The sequence below is a fragment of the Amphiprion ocellaris genome, chromosome 4 (genome assembly GCF_022539595.1).
Source record: "Amphiprion ocellaris isolate individual 3 ecotype Okinawa chromosome 4, ASM2253959v1, whole genome shotgun sequence".
In the NCBI taxonomy this organism is placed as follows: Eukaryota; Metazoa; Chordata; class Actinopteri; family Pomacentridae; genus Amphiprion; species Amphiprion ocellaris.
In genome coordinates this window covers 33,739,265-33,761,653 of record NC_072769.1, presented here as the reverse complement: position 1 = coordinate 33,761,653, position 22,389 = coordinate 33,739,265, and the positions used below count along the sequence as shown (strand labels likewise).

General features: G+C 37.1%; 1 protein-coding gene across 4 annotated transcripts in view; it reads left to right on the top strand.

Annotated features, from left to right (window-relative positions):
• The window catches only part of rptor (regulatory associated protein of MTOR, complex 1), a 230,872-nt gene that overhangs the window by 120,021 nt on the left and 88,462 nt on the right, over positions 1 to 22,389 (top strand). For all 4 annotated transcript variants that reach the window (XM_023268573.3, XM_023268571.3, XM_035947406.2 and 1 more), the window contains exons 9-10: positions 14,843 to 14,943; positions 20,508 to 20,652. In XM_023268573.3, the coding sequence (XP_023124341.2) occupies positions 14,843 to 14,943; positions 20,508 to 20,652 (246 nt within the window). The remainder of the gene's footprint in view (positions 1 to 14,842; positions 14,944 to 20,507; positions 20,653 to 22,389) is intronic.

Below are 22,389 nucleotides of genomic sequence, written 5' to 3'. Positions count from 1 at the left end.
AAGGAAGCAAATTAAAACACTGTAAGTTGTAAAATATCTGTAGTATGTAAAGCCACTGTTTTTTTCCCAGTACTGGTAACACCTCTGGGCACCAATATTGGATATTTTGATTTCAGGTTTAATCTCAGGTTTAGGATTTGTGGCATTCTAACTGTGTCATACTGTTCAGAAGACGTTTCTGAGTTCTCTGTCCTTCTTAATGGTTGTGCCGTTTCCATAGAGTTGTCGGACTTTATGTTGCTGTTAAAAATGAGTCAACAGTGAGCACAAATTTGACAGGGACAAACAAAAACACCAAGAAACCGTTTGGAATTCAGAGGGTAAACCAACAACTACCTCTGGTACTGAGTAGCCTCGGTAGCAACTTTGAACTAATCGCTCACATGCTTAATTTTAGCAGATTTTATTTTATTTAATTTGCTGTTGTTGCTGTTTGGTGTCAATACAAACTCAAGACTTCCCCCATATTTATTTGTAATCCTGATCATTTTAGGATAATGTACATTTCTACAGTCCAAACTCCATCAGTTTAACCAAATCATGTCATATCCTCCTACGTTTTGTTGTGAACCTGTTTGAAAAACATGTTTTCTTTTTTTTTAAATCACTAGAATTACACTCTTTATCAGAGCCAGAAACCATACAACCCGAACGAATCATCATTGAGTAAAAATGTGACGACAGCAAAAAAACAAAACAAAAAAATATTCAGAAACCATTTGGGGTTCCGCAGGTTTGCTGGTAGTTTGTTGTTGTCTTCCTTCCAGCTGTTTGACCAACTGCAGGTCATATTCACATTAGTGAAAAATGATGTGAGCTATTTCAGTTACTTCTTTGCAAGTCTTACCTAGTATCTCAGGAACTACTTGAAGAACAAGTGATGCGTCCGCCCACTGTTAGGACCCAAAGGTGGCGTAGCTGCGTTTGTTGACTTTTCTAACAAGGATTAGCTGTAAGTCAGACATATTTTTTCACATTTTTTATTATCTATTGACTATTAATCTTTTTTGCTTGGTTGCAGTTTTCCTCTGATCTTTATTTGTATGCACCTATTTCTCTTCTTCTGTCGAGCTACTCTCCTGTGGATGAGTATTATGCAGGAAATGCACCAGTATAGTACAGCAACAGCTAGTTCGACATGACTCCCAGAGCAGGACAGGAAACCACAAGAGCAAAGACGAGCAGCTTTGAAGACCCAGACTCCTTTTTTCATTTGTCTTTCCCTTTGTTTTCTGCCTTCTCAACTGTACCAATATCAGTGGCCGGGTTTGACAACATTGAAGCTCTCCATTCATGCTCGGGCTCTCATGTCCTCGTCATCTTTCATCACTTGTCTCACCACAATACTTCTGTGTAGAGACGGAAATTATAATGTATGAACCAGATTGCTGTGAGGAGAGTTTTGGAGGCCGTAACAAACGTCAGAGAAGGGCGTCTGTTTGACCACGACCTAAAACTCTGAACAGAAACATCAACGGCATGAGAGTTTGATAATTATTCGGTAGTGTTTCTGGTTTTCTATAGAACTCTTGGTACAGTTGGCTTTGATTCCCATAATGGTCTTTCAGTATGTATGGCCACGACAAGCAGAGAAAAACAAGTTCCTTCAGAGAAAAATCAAAGCTGCAGGGTGAAGCAGTCAAACACAGGCTGCTCTGCTGTTCAGCTCTTCATGTTGGCTGTCAGGATGAGACACATTCACAGCAGCAATGTATACTAATAGAAAGCTGGAGAGGTTAAGAGAAAGACTTCTGCTAGCGGAGAAATGCTGACCTTTACAGTATTAGCCTGCATGCTCGACTAAAATTGGATTTCAGATGTTGTCGATTCAAAACAATACTGAAAACAGGCAACAAAATATTAAATTCATGAGATACGTGACCTTGAATTGATGTTCAACCATGGAAATGTGTGAGAGAAAAACAGAGAAAAACAACAGCACACAATTACAGGAATCCTAATGACACGTTGAAATGAATGTTTAAAGAAAACAGTGACGATAAACATTTAATTAACTTAAATCCACCAGTTAAGAGAAGTTCTTAGCTACTTAGTTGATCTGTCAGCAGTCCTGACCATGAATGGAGCAGGTTTTCTTAAATGATTTCTTTTGGTTCATTACATGTTCTATCTGATGTACAGAAGGGTAAATTGCTGAGGCAGCTGTTGTACATCGGTGTTAAATAATGTACAGACTCAGAGCTCATAAAAGAGGAATGACGTTCAACCCGTCTAACCTCTCCGCTCTGTGAAAATGAGGCCAGAATCAAACTAAAGTCAAGTGTCAAAGTCAAACATTTTATCAAGGGACTACTAGTCAAAATGGAAAACATCACAGAAGCAGCTGTTTTTAGGCTGAAAGTGTTCAGCGATTGATGATAGTGAGTGATTTACTTTCAGATGGTATTAACATGCTTGCAGGTGGGTTTTAAAAGGCATCCTTTATCTTTTAGAAAAGTACACCATTTATCAGAGCAGGAAAAACAGGAGGTTTTCTTTATCTGGTGGTCATTGAACTACTCATTTGTAATGTGCTGTTCAATTTAAAAATTGAATCAAAATCAATTTATTATGCATCTCTCATTTAATAAATCACCACAAATAAATAAATCTCACAAGAGTTCATCCAAAGACATGTGTGAGACTCTAAAGTCAACTGGAAGAAGATTCTTTGATCATATGAAACCAAAATGTAGCTTTTTGGCCATTACACTAGATCAGAAACCAAACACTGCACATCACCACAAACACACCATCCCTACCATGAAGCATGCCGGCGACAGCATCATGAAGCAGTAAAGTCAGGGCAGCGAAGTACAGGGAAATCATGGAGGACAACCTGCAGATGCAGTCTTCAGAAGAACTGGAACTTGAGAGAAGATTTGTTTTCCAGAAAGACGGTGAACCGAAACATCCAGCCGAAGCTACACAGAAATGGATTAAAGACAGCAAGGTGAATGGTGTGGAGTGGCCAAGTCAGAGTCCAGACCTCAATCCAACGGAGAATTTATGGCTAGATTTGAAAAGGACAGTTCACTTCTAATCCCTGTACAAACTGACAGTTTTGCAAAGAAATAAGGGGATAAAATTTCTGTGTCCAGATGTAAGGGGTTAATTGAGACCTATCTAAACAGGCTCATGCTGTTCCTGCAGCAAAAGGTGCATCTACTAAATACTGACTTGAAAGGGGTAAATACTGATGCAGTCACTTATTTTACATTCAGTATTTTTAATTAACTGAAGGTACTTTGTAGAAATCTGTTTTCACTTTGACATGAAAGAGTCTTTTTTTGACTGACCGTGATTTCATGGCAAATAGCAATAAAAGGGGAAAACTTCCAGTGGGGATGAATCTTGTATATAAAACCTAAAAAATCATTTTAAATCTCATGGAAACACAACTGAATTTTTCTGACTAATCAACTTAATGCTATCTAAAATCCTTTGAATGTAGAGGAAACTGTAATTCCACTAACTCACTGTAGTTTGTTGGTTGAATGTAGCTTCAGTAGAAGTCATTATAACTCAAGATGATTGATGCAAACTTCTTTTTTTTTCCTGTTGAGGCTAAATATTATTTACTGTAGCGTAGAACTCAGTAATTCAATTACGTTCGTTGCTTGTCAGCTGTGGTATCCTAGCAACAACAGCACATCAATTGCACGAGGTTGCTTTTCTTTTGGAGGCTTCGGCAGACAGAACCAGGACAGTTCATTATTGTCACAAATAGCGTTTAAAGCAGCTCTTTTTTGCACCTGTTGTATTCATTTTGCCGTGTCCTCATTGCACACGTGTCCACGAGCGAGCAGCTATTGGCCACCGACACTCATCGCACTCGTATTGTCACCTTTAAAGGTCACGCATGGTTGGAAACAATGCTCTCATACACTCATCGCCCTTGCAGCACTGCAGACATTTGTTGTGAGATGAGTTGGACATAATGGCAGCTCTGAGTTGTTGATTTGTTTATTAGTTTGATCATTCCTCTGTCTCTGCTCCATCTGTGCACCCTTCTGTCTCGGCTTCTCACATATATCCAACACACATTCTCCCTGCGTCCAGTCACAATAGGCTTTTTACATAAGAGAGTCATGAAGCATGTGTGGATTTTACCTGGATATTCTCTCATGCCACAGTGTTTCTCTGTGTCCTCCTTTATCTCAGACGGCACAAGTGTCGTAGGTTTATCCCTATTTGCATCCTCTCTCGGTCTTTCGCCGAGTCAAGCCGCCACCTCTCCTGGTGTCTGTCGGTGCTCGGCTCCCCGGAGAGGCTCTGAAGTTCATTATTCAGGGGAATCATATCACTGTAGTGGCACTTTGAGCGTTGAAAACACAGAGAAGATGCTTGTTGACACTTAATGCCTCCTGAATCCAGAGAGATGTCTCACATAAGAGTCGGCTGCCCTCCAGCTGGGAAATATGCAGCTCTTTGCACGAGATAAGAGCAACGGCTTACTTCTTTTAATAGTACACTTATAGAGGGTCACATCCTGTATCTTGTATCTCGACTTGTTCAGATTGTTTCCTGACCCAGCCGAGGTTAGACTTCAGCATTAGGTGTTAATTTTTTCATAGTATTTTCATGCAGCCTCTATTTTACCAGAACAAAATCTCACTTTGGGCGTCTTTGGGGTCGTTGCTGTAACATTTTTCCTCACTGTGGGCTCATTTTTCACTGCAATATAAAGTCCTAGACCTCTATGGAAACAGCACAACCATGAAGAAGAAGAGAGAACTCAGAAATGTCTTCTATGCAGTATGACAGTTCCCACAAAATCTTAAAAAGTAGAATTTTTTAAATTAATCGTTTTACAAAGATTCAACAAAACTGGAATCCACATGTACAACGTTTTTCAGTGCCCACAGGTGTTACCAACACTGAAATCATGGTAACTTTACATACTATAGATATTTTACTACTTACACTTTAAATTTGTTTTCATACTTGTCTCCTCTCTACTCTGTGTAAACACAACTTGCAGTTCAGCTGAAAAGTCCAGATTTTTTTGTCTGGTGACTGATGGTCACAGCTGAGCCACTCATGGTTTTGTGGTTGTGCAGAGGAGCACAGAATTTTTAGTTTTTTACAAAATCTGGTGACTGCAAATGATTGTATTTTTTGGCAAATTTTTAAATGGCATATGTAGAAAAAATGATTTTGATCAAATATCGTGATTTTAAGTTGAGATTTGGTTGTTTTTCTAGATGAAACCAAAAGTCAAAAATGATTAGTTCAAGAAAAATCAGAAAACAGAAATTTCAATAGTCAATGCTTTTTTTAAAACAGGTCTTTCAAATAGGTTCAGAATTAAAAGAAAAACATAAAGTGACAGAATGTGACGCAGCTCTGTTGAACTGATGGAGTCTGTGCTGTAATAATGTGAATTATTTTAGATTAATTATGGTGATTTAAAAAAATAAAAACGTGTGTTTGAAACCTGCCAGCAGCTTTCGGGGACTCATTGTGTTAAAATATCAAAAAAAACTGCAAAAATAAATGCACAAATTGTCAATAATCACATAGCAGCTCATACCTGGTCCATCTGTATACGTCTTTTTTTCAAGTTACATGAAGTTGCCAGAAATTCATTGTTTGAGATCAGCTCAGAGGAGGACAATATCTTTATTCATGAGAAAGGAGGGGTCACTGAATGTTTGAAAGTGAGCATGAAAATGAATGAATAATATACTGTGGCCTTCACAGTCACCACATTTTGGACCTATGTGTTAAATAACGCTCTCCACCACCATTGTCAGGAATTAGGAAGCCCAGTTTCGGTACAGTGAGTCTGAAAGTTCAACAAACAGGAAAACAGAGCACTGTGGTTTATATAAGAAAGGATTTTGCACCTCTGGAAACTTACTAAGCTGCAGTTATTTTATCTTACATCACGATGATGGAAAAGTGACGACAAGAAAGCATCTTAATTCCTCCTTCACATTCAGAGGTTGCAGCTTCTCTGTGACCTCATGAAGTGCTGAGGTGGACGTGTTCAGCCATAATAATTATTGTATAATAGCACCATAAATTCTGTAATTTTCATGCTCAGCTCTGATTGGATACCCTTGTTCTCAGGACAGTTTCTGTATGTAGACATTAAAGCAGCTTGATGGAAGCCCAGAAATTTATTGTTGAGAGGTTAATTTGTATGTGACACTCAGGTCTGCGTTGCGTAATGTATCGACCTTTACTTCATGTCGAGGGGAAACGCAAGACAACATAAACTATTAAATTAAGAAGAAGCTGCTGCACATTTGCATTTAATTACCAAAGACCTTTATTTACATAAACATGTTTTATAGAGAAAGAACAGCTAATATTTCAGAAATCAGAATTATACTTAAGGGAAAATAATCATGAAAATAATACCAAACTCCTTGATTAAACCGCAAAACAGGAGAAAAAGAAGAAAAAAAATAAATGGTGAAGAAATCCTAATCTCAAAAGTAATTCAAGAGACTGGTACTTTCATTTAATTAAATGCAAGGTTGGATGATTTTAAAAAAAAATCTAATTTACTGATATAGATGAACTATTTAAGTTCCAGACATTATTATAATGAGTTGTGTAGACATTATAATGTCAGAAATGAACCTCAGATGTTTGCATCGTTAATTTAAGACTAAACTGAAGTTAAAATAACGTTAGATATTTTTCCATTCACCTTGAGTTCAGGATTGCAGATTCCCTGCACTATGTTAACATGCTGGTAATTCAAACATCTTTGATTGTAGAACAAAAGCTAATTCTCCTAACTCAGTAAGTTCATCGGTTGAACATAATTTTATTAGAATGTCATAATTCAAAAAGATTGATACAAATTCATGGGTTCATGTTTTTCTGGAGTCAGTCATGTAGGTGAGTGACCAAAATTTAGTTGGAAACACATTCTACTGTCAGATTTGGCCAAGATTAAACCAGGTGATTATTATCGACATACACTTTTTGCTTCATTTTTTGGAGTGGAGTTTTCTACGAGTGAAGCACAGTTTTTCCATTAATACCACAGTTGATTATGCTCATTTAATTGGAGGGAGCCAGAATTACAATTGCTGTCACTACTCAGTTACATTTTCAGCCCTAGTACTGCATTAGCTACTGTGACTGAGTGTAGTGAGTTACTTTTTTCCAACTACAACAGCTAACCTAGTAGTTGCCCGTGCTGACCTGAGGACCTTCAAGTCAGCCCGTGTTTTGGGAACGTATTTTTATGCACATTTGGAAGCATAAAAACAATTCAATGCCACCATCCTGGTGCCACAAGACATCCCCAGAGGTCCTGTGTCCGTGTCCCACTGAGTCACAGGAGTTTTAGCAGCATAAAGGGGATCAACACAGTGTTAGGCAGCTGGTCATAATGTTACGCCTGATTGGTGTATTCTCTAATACATAAAAACAAGAACCCCTGAACACCTCAGAGGGCACTTTTCCAGCCCAGTTCAGCGGTTCATCCATCTATCTGTTCAGCCATCCACCAACACACCATCCTTTTACCTCCTTAAAATATATTCCACTGGATCCTGAGCGAGGATACGAGCTGCTGAGTGTTTATCCTTACTGCTGACTTGCCAAACACCTTTGGCAGCCGCTCAAAGTGCTGAGGAGCTGGCCGACCCTGGTGGTTCTGCAGTCGGCTTGTACCTGCCAGGAGCTTCTTGGCTACCATTATTTGTCACTTAGAGGCAGAGATGGAGCTTTAGGTCAGAGAGAGTTCAGAGTCGCTGCACTTAGATGCAGTTTCTACAGGGTTTAGAGCGACAACGTGCCAGCTCGAGTTTGGTGCTGATGTGCTGTAAAGTATTTTTAAATGAGCACATTATGCATTATTTTATAGTGACATTAAATGTCACTTTTTGACTGGTAATAAACATTGTATTTAATGCTTCTATCTGAAGATATCATGACTCTTGGCAGTGCTCCAGTGTGCAGACTAATGATTATAAAACAAGTTTGGATGCAAAATGTCATTGATGACGTGAGAATATTGGAAGAAAACGCTTCAGGACGTCAGTGTCTCCATATTTTATCATGCCTCTGTTATTTTTTCACCAAAACTGACTTATTTCTCATTTTTGGTCAGGCTGTATACATTTAGCCAATTAGAAGGCTCAGTCCAACATCAAAAATGGGAAATCTCTAATCATTTTCTAATTAACAGCATCTACATCAGTATATCTACAGGTGGGTTTCAACAGCATGTTGTCTAATAAAGGATTCCCCAAAAATGATCCCTTTTATCAAAGTCAGAAACTGTAAAAACAGAAATAATCAGCATTTATGCAGATTTCTGATGGTCTTTGAACTTATCGTGTGTGACTTTTAGCTTTCTCTGGAAAATGAAACAACTCTAAGCTTAAACTTGTGATGGTTTTAGTTGGTTGGTGGCTCAGAAAAATACACTAAATGTTAGCTAAACTTTAGGACACTCAAAATCACATAATTTTACATATCTCTTTTAAAAATGTTCCAAAAATGAACTATATTCATTAACCAGAGTTTTGGCTAAACTACAGGCTGTCTTTATACAGAGCAGATAACATAAACATAACATTAGTATGGCAGCAAACAACGATCTGCTCCATAAAGATGTAGTGGAATAATGTCAACAGTAAAGTCACTCCATCTGTTTGTGTTCTAATGTAAGCTTCTTTGGTTTTATTTTGGCAGCTAATCTAGCCGTGTGTGGATGTTCATGCTTGTTGGTGCATGTGAGTCCCTCCCTTTGAAACTGTGATTGTAAACAGACCTCCCACACACCTCCCACATCATGTCAACGACGAAAAGTGCAGACCAGAGTTCAGCTGGTGCCCCAAAAATCCAAATAATTTAAAAACAAAATACTTTCATATTTACCAGATTTATATGCCCTTGTTTCATTTAAGGTATTGCTGTTTTCAAGCTCTCCCTCTCCACTCATGTCTTCCCTGCTCGGATCTTTGTGTGTCTGTTTCCAAGCAAGGCTTCAGTAAGTTCAGTTGGTGAAGATAACATATGTTTAGCTGACAACTTGTTTTTCTTAATGCGTTTTACAGTGGACTAATAATTGTGGCTGTACTTTTTTTGTTGGCTGACAATTAAATTTGTCAATCTATTCAAATTTAGGCAACTTCTAATGAAACTGTGTTCAACTAACGAAGTATATTAAAACAGGGCAATTAGCTTTTCCTCTATAATCAAGGGTATTGTTAATTACCGGTTATAATTGTCTGAAATCATCCACCCTTGTTAATATAGAGCAGGGGACTTGAAATCTTGAACTCAAAGTGAAGAATAATGAATCCTTAAGCCAGTTTCATTCACTTACCCCAACTTGAATTCAGTTTTAAATTACCACAACTTGTCAAATAATGTTTGCAACTTAAAAGAGTCTGTCAAAATCAGTCGTTTGATCTTGCAAACGTGTATTTAATTAACTGGTGGGAATGGGGATCGTTTAAAGGACTTTTTAAAGTGTACGCCTTTTTTTCTTTTTCTCTCATTTTGTAGTTCCATATTATCTTTGTGTTGGATTCTTGCAGGATCAGTAATTTCATGTGGCTTCCTTTACTTGATCTCATTAACTGTGATATCTGTGAGCCAGCAAGTGATTTTCTCCCCAGCGCTCTACATGGAGTTCATTAAAAGGCAGACAGGTCGGTGCTGTAAAGGTGATTTTCACAGTCTTGCAACAGCGACACTGTCACACTGTTGCAGTGTCTTGGTCTGTGTCTGGAACAGGTTTCCTTGCTCCCATTTCCACGATGCTCCTAATTGGCACTTACAGAATAACTGTCTTTAAAGTAAAGCTGAGAACAGAGGGGTTTGTTGTTTTGTTTTGTTTTTTTTATTATGTAAACGGATCATGTGTTTCTAGAACACATTACAGAGGATTCTGCACTTTTATGACATATTCCAACAACTAGATTTAAATAGTCTAATTTCAGCCACAGAAGTTTCATCATTACAGCCAAGAAAAATATTTAAAATGGTAAAGATAAGAAAATATAATCAACCCCACAGCGGTGCAATTTGCCGAGTTACAGCATCAAAGGGGATAGTGTAAACCCGTAGGGAACTGCAGCATAAAAACATATAATAAACAAATAATATGCATAAGTATTGTTGATATTGCACAGACTTTTTGTGCAGAAAAGATAAATATTGTACAGATTCTTCCACGAGTAAAAAATACTGATATTGTACAGATTCTTCTAGATGTAGAAAAAATTGACATTATGCCAACTTTCTAAATGTACACAATATTGATTACACAGGTCTTCATGAAGACATGTTTAATACTGTAATAACAGTTATATAAATAAGACGTGGATAAGTGGAGATCTCATCAATATGTTTTAATGAAAGCAGAATAAGGAGACATATTTGACTTAAAGGCTTGTTGTAGCAGAAATATTGAACAATCTGTTCATATTTAACCCTCCGAACTCCCAGCAGTCAGTCAGAGTGTTTATTGCTCCTGTTACATTTTTCAATATCAAGTCTTGGATCTCTATGGAAACAGAATAGGAGAGAGAACTCAGGAAATGTCTTTTGTACAGCATAACAAAGTAAATTTCTTCTTCACTGGTTTCTACAAAAATGTAAAAAACTAAAATCAACATCAATATTCTCCAAGTATCCACAGGTGTTTCTAATACTGGAAAGCAATGACTGCTGCACTCACTGTAGTTATTTAACTCTTTATGTTTTAACAACCTCTATGAACTGACATTTTTCACTCTACTTTGTTGTAGATGTTTCATCATGCTGAATGTATCTTTCAGCAACTTGCTCCTCTGTATATTGTTCGTGAGCCGTGCTGCTTTTTTTGAAAATTTTGAAATCACACTTTTAAAATAAAGTTATTTTGGCCTATCTTATCTTATCGGATTTTATTAGATTTTATTAACATTCCTTTTAAACCTACCAACAGTTTGGGTGTTCAGAGGGGTAAAGTGAATTTATTAAAAGACATCTTTTTCTTCCATAATAACAATAATAATCAATATTAGACTTATGGTTGATCTCAGAGTAACACTATCATTTTGCACTCTTTTAACTTCTACTGTTACAGTGGTGTGACAGGAAGCATTTATTATAACTTGTTGACTTGCTTTGATTCATTGGAAGTAGTTTGTCCTTTGTTTGGGACTTGTCTTGGTAGCAGTTATGCATTTTTTCAATTCAATTTCAATTGTGTGGCCATTTCTTTTGCAGATATGCTAATTTTAGCTAATTCCTATTGCACTTGTGTACATTATTTTGCTTATAAAGCAGAATAAAGACATACGTTATGTGAAGAGTTGGTGCACTAACTTGAGCCACTGTGGCTGCAGGAGGATGTCAGCAGTTTGATTCTGTCTTTAGGTGTAAACATGGAAAAAAGACCTTGAAGTGTGAGCTATGTGTCTCTGAATTAGAGCTCCGGAATCATCATTTTGTGAATCTTAAGTTGACTCTTTTGGTCTTTTAGTGCCTCTGAGCGTTAAGCAGCTCCACTACATTGACCCCATTAGTTCTGGTTGCTTTTGTTACAGAGCGAACTTTTAGCTAAAGTCCAAAAACTTTCAGTTTGTTGTCTGCACAGATGTTGACAAAAAACTGCTGCAAGCTTCTGTCCCTGAACCTTATCGAAAAAAACTCAGGAATCTGGAGAAAACTGCTGCTTGGCAAATGTGGGAAATTTGCCGAAGATTTCATTTGATGAATGTCAGACATGTCACAGAGTTTCCAATCTTACTGGAGGAGTTTAAAAATGTTTGTAGGGCAGATAGTTGTCGATTTAAATGGGCAAAAAGTAGCAGTTGGAGTTGGTGAGTTAAGTTTAACTCATATTAACCCTGTGTTTACCACTGCATTTCTTTATAGAAGCTTTAAATCATGCATTTGTAAATTCACTTTTAAATTGAATATATATTGTATTAAGTATTTTTCCTTTGGATTCAAGCTGCAATACAAACTACAAAATATTATATTGTCATTGATTAAAAAAAGTCTTCGAAGAGTTTGTAGTTTTGATTGATCTTTAGTGAGCCAAAGGTTTTCAGCATCACAGGAGAACACCGTGTCAAAAAGTACATTTAGACACATTTAGTTCAGTTCAGTCTTTTATTTTCCCACAGGGTAAACTTGGCTCACAGTCAGAGGCACAACATCAGAATTACAAAAAAATAAATGTAGAAAAAACAAACATACCAAAGGTTCCCCGTAGATGCAATGTTGAGCAAATTAAAGTTCAACAAAACTGTCTCGACAACCGTGATACTCTTTGGCCCGAGGAAAGAGTTTCCAACTGAAAGTGAGGAGGTCTCATATAGATCTGGCCTCATGGATAACCGACTGACCAAACACAGCTATCAGAGCTGAGCTGAGGTGGTTTTTGCCCTAAATTTCATGTTACTAAGAAGTCATTTAAAAAATAGAAACAATACAAATATAAATAACTGACTTGTGCATCAAAGACATGGATTTGATGGTGACCTGCTAGCAGTTTTGAAAGGCAGGATGTATTTAAAAAATCAAAAATTACACTATGTATCAGATTCAGAAACTGTTATAACAGAATCCTTGTATTTTTTTAACTTTCCAACAGTGTATATATTTTTTATAGTTCTTCATCTGAGCTTACCAAATGTGATATTTGATTGAAAATCACTTTATTTAATATATCTCATTCAGAAATATGCCAAAAATAAACCATTTACAGGAACAGATTCTGTAAAAAACTAAAAATTCTTTGCTTCTCAATGCAACCAAGAGGCTTTGACTGACTCAGCTGTGAACAATAGCATTATAAAAATTCAGGCACTTTTTATCTGAACTGGGCTGAACTGCAGGCAGTGTTTACATAAAGCAATAGAATGCAAAATTTTAGCAGTAAAATATCTATAGTATGTAGAGTTACCTTTTTTTCCAGTACTGGCAACACTTGTGGGCGATGAGAAGTGTTCCTTTTGATTTCATGTTTTTTCAGTATTTCGCAGAGTTAAACACTTTCCCAAGAAGTACATGACTATTGATTCTTGCATATTACATCAGAATTTTTTATCATGTTTCAAGCTTGGCTGAAAATGGCTGAAAAACACAAAACTGTCTTCTGTTTGTCCAGTTTAGTCATATGGCAGAACAAATCCTATATGTGTGTGATCACTGATAACTGCTTCTGCCTTTCATGGCACTTGTTCAGTACTAATCTGGCCAGAGGATGTCTGCGTTTTGCCAATAATTCTAGAGCGGACCTTGCAGTCGGTTCTTGACCTTTTGCCACAGGAATAAAGCAGCAATGAGAATGGAAAGGTTAAAATACTTTCAGTAAGAGAAGATCTATTCCAGTGGTGTGAACAAAATGTCACAGGTCAGAGAGGTTGATCATGTGGAGCTCTGGTGAGTTTCAGGGAGTTTTGCAGCTAATTGGCAGCCAGTGTTTTTGTGAGTGCTTACAAGGTGAACGGCTAAGCAGTTGTTTTGTGCTCCTTTGTTTCCTGCTTTTAAGTTTTTAACCCTCTAAATCCCGGGCAGTTTCTAGTCATTTCTCTGCTCCTGTCACATTTTTCCTCACTGTGGGTTCATTTTTCACGACAATAAAAAATCCTGCACCTGTATGGAAACAACACAACCACCACGACTAGAAGTAGAGAGAACCAACATTTTCTGAGCTGTAAGAAGAATAATTTCTTTGATTCTTCATCTACAATAATTGGAAAACCTAAAATCCACATTTTTCCAAGTGCATTGATATGTTATCAGCGGTAAAAGCAATGGTAACTGTAAATACTATAGAAATTTTACTGTTTTCATTTTTAATTTCTTTTTAATCTTGTCTTCTATCTGTTCTGTGTCTACACAGCCTGCAGATCAGCCACTGATTTTAGCCACTTTACTGTATGTCTTTAACATAGTCAGTAGGCTTCATTGTTGCCCTAATGAGTGCAGATTTTTAACATTTTTTTAGAGCAAACAATTTATTTTTGTCTGATTATTAAATGAGGCATTTAGAATAAAATGATTTTGATGGAATGTCACAGATTTACGTTAAATTTTGTGATAAAACTGATCAGTGATCAGTTAGAATGATGTTAGGAAAGTAAAAATCTGATTATTTCTGTTTTTACACTTTCTGACACTGAAAAATGGTATAATTTTGGAGATTTTTTTTTTTTTTTTTTTTAAGCTATCATGCCTTTCAAACCAGCCACTCTGAGGGTCAATGCAGTCAATGTGTGCTGTTTAACTGAACTGTAATGAGTGAATCTTTTCAGGACAAAACTGGAAGTCACACATAATTAGTTCAAGGACCTTTGAAAAGTTAAATATTCGATGATTCTGTCTGTTTTCGCAGTTAGTGCAGTTTTGGTGATTTAAAAAAAAAAATGATGTGCCTTTCAAACCCGCTGATGAGTTATAGCCTTCAGAGGTTCATATTTTATTTCCTAGACAAATATATTAGTTCTGCTAACATTAGTGGAGGTTCTAAATAGTCACTGATATAAATCACAACACAGATTTATTGCTGTATGCTTTATTTTGTGAAGATGGCCCAGTTGCAAACATTGCATTATAATTCCTTTCAAAATCACCTCTGCACGTGGATCTCACATATGATGTCAGCTAAACACTCCATTCATCCTGTTTGTGTCCCAGATCTCGGTCTGCAGCAGCTCCTGTTGCACACGCGAGTGTATAGACTCAAATGCTTATTCAGCCTTGCTGTTAATCTCTCTGAGTAAGAGCCTGAGTGTAAATGTCTTCAGATGTGTTGTGGTACCAGTGCTGAACACTTGTCGCTTTGTGCTCTGAGTCAACTGTGCGACATACAGTGAGTGTGGCTGACACGCCGCCATCTGTGTTGTGTTTGTTGCAGGATTCCTGGCAGGCTCAACGACAGACGAACGCCCCTAGGAGAGCTCAACTGGATCTTCACCGCCATCACAGACACCATCGCCTGGAACGTGCTGCCCAGAGGTGAGGCTTTACGCTCCCAGACGCACTTCTATACATCAGTCAGGACTGTGCTGTTCTCACCAAAGATTCAATTCTGATGATGAAATGATGTTAAAAAGGGCAGGAAACATGACTTGTTTGTCCAAAGGCAAACACGTATCTTCTAGTCATAACTTAGCAGCTGTAATGAGGCACAAGAGGTCTGTCAACATGGTACAGTCCATGTGGTTGTGTCAGCTCAGAGCCCCAGCACATCTTTACTCACTGTGAGTTCATTTTTCACTGAAAGATAAAGTCCTGCACCTCTATGGAAACAGCACAACCATGGCTAGAAGGAGGGAGAGAACTCAGCCATGTCTTTTGTGCAGTATGACACATTCATCATGGACATAATTATATTCAAAAAAAGAAAGAAAGTTGAATTTCTTTGATTATTTACTTAATCAACATGTTCAACAATACATCAAATGGAAACATTTATGTTTAATATTGTACATGGTCCCTTTTTAAATAAACTGATAATAACAATAATAATAACAGATGGTACCAATACTGGAAATACATGAAGATGGTACATACTGTACTTATTTTTTGCTGACATTTTACAATTAGTAGTTTAACTGAAAAGTCTTTGATTTTTTTTTTTATCACATGACTGTTGGTCACAGTTGAGTCACTAGTGATTTTATGGTTGTAACAAAAAATGCAAAATTAGATTTTCTTTACAGAACCTGGTTGGATCAAATGGTTTATTTTTGGTGAATATTTAAATGAAACACGTAGAACAAAGTGATTTTGATGAAATATCACAATTTTAAGCTTGAAGTAGTTCAAGGAAAGAATCTGACAATTCTTTCAGTTTTTACAGTTTGTAGTTCTGATAAATTGTGTAATTTTGGCACATTTTTAAAACATACCAAAACTTTCAAACCCACGGGCAGGTTTGGGGTTCAGAGGGTTAAGAGCTGTACGTCTTATTTTGCATTTCTACACACAAAACAAACAGGAGAGAAAGTTTAAAGAATGGATTTAAAGATTAAATTAGACTAGTGAGAAAAACCAAAGATACTCAAGACTGTTACTGGTCCTCGTCCTAGAAGCATTTTCTCTTTTATTGTCAAAAGTGAAATATGCAATGCAATAATAAATCATAACTCTCACGGCTTAGTTGTTGCATCCAACAGAATTGAGCTACAATAAAGAACTAGCCTAAAAGTAAGACTACAATGAAAAAGACTCACCAGTTCCACACTGCAATACAGGGACAGTGTTGGTTCAGTGTTTCTCAGTCGTCTATATGGATTATCAAGTGGTCAGGATGGTCACTGTTTGCCTGGAACAAGTAACTTTACTCAGTCTAGCGTGATATTATGTATGTAGTTATCAATGCATATTTAAGACTCCCTTGAAATCTTTTTAATGCAAAAAGAGGCAGCTTAGAACTACTGTTAACTTCATAGCTGGCTAGATCAGAGTCTGCACCTATTTCAATCAAAAACTGTGCCTGATTTAAATTTGGTTGTCATTACCTTCAAAGAATTATCCTTGTGTAACGTTATACTGCTCCCAGTGCTCCTGCCACATTATGAAAGCTTCCCAAAGTCCTGTTCTGTAAATATGTCAAGCACCATCTGCAGTAAGTGCTGAATCTGCTAAACTTTGTCAAAATGGTGATCCCTGACGTATGATTTAATTTTAGGGATAAAGCAGTGAGCAAAATCTGGCGAGTAAAGCAGGGAGAAAGTGATGATTGAGTGTTATCATTTGCTGTAACTGACCATTTTGTTTGTACTTAGTGTTCTCTACCAGACGTCACAGTAGAACTGAACGTTGACAGTCAGACTCTGTGACGAATTCACATTGTACAACCAGCTGATTGTTGGAGAAAACAGCCAGCATGCTCTTGATACATTGATATAATCCACCGAAAACAGCTGTTTGCTCTCCAATCGTAGTTACAAATCCACCTCTCATCACCGTGATGGTCCTCGACATGAACGTTGGCTCATCCAAACCCTGTTGACAGAGATAATCACAGACTTTGACACGGTGCTGCTTCTCCATGTACATGGTGAAGTAAAGCATGTAACACAGATACCGATGCTAATTTTGCAACATCACATGGTATTTTAACTCATGGCAGTTTGGTGAAATGTGCTTCTGAAAACATTTGAGGCAAGAAATAAGCTGAATCTACTCTCATTTTTGTTTAACAATAGTTAGTTTAGAGGTTTTAAAGTTTCGCGAGGCGTTGGAACTTCGCTAGTCCCTCCTTACTTGCATAAAGTAGCTGAGACCTCAACTTTATGCAAATGAGGAGCGAGCAACAGGCAAGAAATGTGACGTGACGCTACCAGCATGCATTGCGTGCCGTTTCATACAGACATTGAATGTGAAGCTTTACAATGACAGATGCTGTGGACACATACCATTACTGCTGTGCCACACTCCTTTCATGTGCAACAGGGCCAGACTCAGAACTTTTTGATAGCACATATTTAAATCCTCCTGCGGCAGCCGTCAAGCCTGTTGGCATCTCAGTGTTTCAAAAATGTACCATCTACGGTAAATCTGTCACTGTTAGCATTGTAAATGCCTGTGTCCTGTGAGAATGAAAGACTTTACAGGCGTTGTCAGTCACACCTATTTGGAAAACACTCACAAGGTTTGTATCAGTGCTGCAGTGTTCCCAGCTGAGGTGATTACTTTGTAATGTTGTCATAACAGATAAAACACTGCAGCCAAAAATATGAAATTAGGGTCTTATTTTTATATTTTGTTGCAATAACCTAAAATTATCTCTAAAAGCAGACAAGCACTTACCAGCACTGAAGGTGGAGGAAATACAAGCTTGCAAAGACATAAAATCCTTATTTTGACACATCTTGGCAATGAGGAAAAATGAAATGACCCATGTGTTGCAGCTCTCAGGGAGCTCAAATTAGGGCATGTAATAAAAAAATGTACAATAGTGAGGCATCAGCAATACTAAAACTTTTGAGAGCATCCCTGGTGGTGGAAAAATAGAGAAGATGTTGATGTAAAATGCCAGAAGTGCAGTACGTGCAGGTCGGCTCCTCAAATGGAGATTAATTGTGTTTAGAGTGCGCAGCGCAGTAATTGGGGACATCGCTTTAACCGTAATTTGGCATCTATAAAAACCAGCAGGCATGCATATGCTGTATATACTCGAGTAAATTTCAGCACAGTGACAGAACACAACCCCGAAAACACAGTCGACTTTTTTGACAAGTGCAGTAAAGCCCAAATATATTCCTGCCCATAGCGAATTCAGATTTACTGCAGGATTTTATATCACCAGTGGGTTTCTTCTGGCTCCAAATGACAAAACACTGTAAAACATTGTGTTTGAGATATTAATGATGAATTTTAACTATTTCAGCTTTTTTTTTTCTTTTGTTGTTTTTACAAAAAATGCCCAAATTATTCATACTTTCTCAGTGTCAAAGCTTTAATTTGCCACCACAGCAATAATACAATACGTAAACTTGCTGACAGTTTTCCTCCACTGGAACTGTATAACAGTGTGCCTTCTTGGTCAGGTCTCCCTTGAACTTCCTGGTTAAATAAGGGGTAAATAAATAAAGAGACCTACCTCCAGTGAGTAAGAATCAAAGATGGTTAACAGAAACTCAGCAAGAGTCCAGAACTGAATCCTGTCAAGAATCTGTGGAGAAAACCAGAGTAACGATACCTGGAGATCGACAAAAAGAGCAAGAAAACCCCAATGGAGACATGAAAAGAAGCCTTTTAACAAATATGAGAACTGTTTGATTTCTTGTGGAGGCAAATAAATTACATAATTTACATATAAATTGTATAATAAATGCTTTGACACTGACAAAATATTAATAATTTAAAACGCTAATATAGTTCAAATGAATCATTACCATCTCAAACAAAATGTTTTACAGTGTTATCACTTGTTTATGCCATTTCCATCCAGAAGAAACCCATTGGTTGTATTGAAATCTGCAATACAACCAAATTTGGTATGAGTATGAATTATTTTTAGGAAAAAAAATCATAGAAATACTCATTACACTTTGTGTCACCATCTTCTATCACATTTATGTAATTTCCAGCCAGAAGATATTCATTGGTGATGCAGAAATCTGCAATACATCCAATATTTTTTGGGGGAAAAAAAAGAAACAGTCCAAATTTATCATTAACATCTCAAACACAGTGTCTCATCGTCTTTTGCCACTTGTTTATGTCATTTCCAGCCACAACAAACCTACCAGCCAAACAGAAATGCTCAATAAGTCTAAGTTTGGCCTGGATTTGAATACTTTTGAGCCTAACTGCACTCATATTTTGCCTCATGGCCCACCTGTTTCTTGTATGCGGCCCACATCCGAACACTCACGCTCTCAGACTCCTGTGAGACCCACTGTACCCCAGCTAGAATAGCAATGTGACAACGCTGATGACTGCCAAAGCCATTTCTACCCTCGGGGTTGTGCTGTTAATGAAGCAGCCACATCACAGCACAGCCCTGATGAAGGTGCTACACACCTAATCCAAACCACACTAACACAGTGTATGCAGGAGCTGTCCCGCTCATAAAACATCCTCCACACACAAACAGAGGAGTTAGAATCATAAGCCCAGAGACTTTCAGGGGATTAGCTTGGCCCCATTAAAGTGAATTAATAAATACATTAATGAGCTTGACGCATCGCTTAAATTTGCAGTAAACAAATCTAGCTTAAAGTGCAATATTTCATCAAAATCACTTCATTCTCCATGTTTCATTCAAAGATTTACCAGAAATAAAGTGTTTGCTTTAATTGGATTTTGTTTAAAAACTAAAAAAAACAACAAATTATATAATTTATCACAGCTAACAACAGTCTTTGACAAACTCATCCATGTGCCACTATATCCTACAGGTCTTGTTTCAAAATTTGCCAAAAAGTGCATCTTATGCAGCAACCACATTCTGTAAGAAAATAAAATAAAGTAAAAAACTGGTGTAACCTTGAAGCCTTCCACACTCAGCTGTGATTTAGAGTCATGATGAAAATTCAGGGACATCTTGGCTGAACTGCAGGCTGTGTTTAGAGCAGAGAGGAGACAAGTGTGGACAACGCTCAGAAACCACTTGGAGTTCAGAGGGTTCAAAGGGAATTTTTCTTTTTTACTGTTTTGAATCTTTTAGTTGAGTTTCTGTCCAATTTGGTGTTTTTTTAATTACCTTCATTTTATTTAGATTAGTCATGTCATTTGGGATACTAACACTGAGGGTCTTTAATCTTAATTTGAAATTAGTCTTATAAATTTGTAATATTCATTTTATTTCTCTGTTCCCTTTCATTCAGTAAAGTGAACTAGTGAATACATTAATGAGCTCGACACATGGCTCCAATCTGCTTTTCGATGTCCTATATATTCTATAAGCCAACACACCCAGTTTTCTCCAAAATGGTCACTTTGCTGCCCCATTTTCCTCACTTGTAATCTTATTTTTGTGTTAATTTTATTCCTCCGCTGCCCCTCTTCTGTCCCTGACATGATGGATAATTTCTCTTCTCTCTCGCTTTGTTTTTTTTTTTCAGATTTATTCCAGAAGTTGTTTCGGCAGGACCTGTTGGTGGCCAGCTTGTTCCGCAATTTCCTCTTAGCCGAGAGAATAATGAGGTCGTACAACTGCACGCCGGTCAGCAGCCCGCGACTGCCGCCGACTTACATGCACGCCATGTGGTAAGAACAACACCACTCCTTCCTTTTTCATGATGGCACAGAGCCTTAAAAACCCCTAAAGCTTTGCTGTTTGTTCATGCACACTGCAGTTCAAAGCTTAAGAGGCTAAAAGACATTTTTTCATTTAAAAAAAGGACAGTGCTCTCTCTTTTATGGTATGGTATGCATATTTAATGGTTGTAAGTGGTGCGTTTTTGTTGTTTTTTTTTTTTTTTAGAGCAACAAGGAGATTAAAGAAAAGGCTAACAGATGGCAAATGTGCCTCTGAGCTTATTTGTCCACAACTTATGGACTCATTTATTAAATGAAAACTGCACTCTGAAACAGCTTTCCACTCTCAAAAACAGCTACTAATCATTTAGTTTGTGTTTTTTGGGGCCCGTTTTTGTAAGTTTTGTTTCTTTCGTGAAGATAATTAGAAAAACAGTTTTGTCGCAGTGAGATATTTCCTGCAGTTGTAGATGCTGAGCTCCAGAGTTTGCAGAGTTCAGTGCTTTATTGCTGTGTTTTTACTGCAGAGATTGTTTTTAGGGTTAGTTTGGCTTTGTGTAAAGACTGTTTCTCGTTTCATCAAAAGTGTCCTCAGACAACTTTGTTATTGTGAGCTCAAGTAGCTGATGTTTCAAAACCCCAACACTGATCAGTCAAATCAAAACATGAGAACTATGAATAATATTACAAATTTAACTGACTAATTTGAATAAAATGAGGTTAAAAACCCCACAATTTTGTGCACAGAATCCCAACTGATCCAAAAATTCAATGCAGTAGAGATTTTTTGAAAAAAAAAACTCTCTATAAACTCTTTGAACCCTATGTAGTTTTTTCCTGCTTTTCCTCCCATTTTTACTCACTGTGAACTCATTTTCACTACAATATAAAGTCCTGCACCTCTGTGGAAGCAGAACAACCATGACTAGAAATAGAGAGAACTCAAAAATGTCTTCTGTACAGTATGACACATTTAAATTACATAAATCATAAATGACAAAAACAAAAGTTACATTTATTTAATTATTGGTTTTACAAACCTAAAACAGCTGGAATCAGTGTTACCAACATTGGGAAAGAAAATGGAGGCTGTACATAAGATAGATGTTTTACTATTTACATCTTTGTTTCTGTATTTCTGTCCTATCTGCTCTCTGTAAACGCAGCCTGCAGTTCAGCCGAGAAGTCAGTTCATTTTTGTAATGTGACCATTAGTCATAGTTGAGTCACTAATAGCTTCACGGTTGCATTGAAGTGGACAGAATAAAGCAAACAGTTTATTTTGAGTGAATTTTTGCATCAAACAAGTAGAATTAAGTGATTTTGATGATAAATATTGATTTTAAGCTTAGATGATAAGTTAAAGGAAAATCTGGGGAATCTTTCTGTTTTTACAGTTTCATACTCTAATGATGTCATTTTGGCAATAAAGAAAGATAACATTAATGTTTCAAACTCACTGCATTTTTGGGGGTTTAGATGGTTAAAAGGCTTAGTTTTCAATCAGTAAAATAACTTTTTTCCTCTCAATATTGCACTGTACACATAGCAAATCATGTGACCAATAGAGCTCTGTTGTTTGTTTTATTTTACACATTCATTTTACACTGGTATAAATAGTAAACATGACACTGTGGTTAAACAGGGACTTATCTTACCCACTGAAGTTAATCAAAAGCTGGGTTTACTTAGTCTGGTTCCTGACTTAACACATTTTTGTAACAAGTAACTTTTCCTGATGGCTGA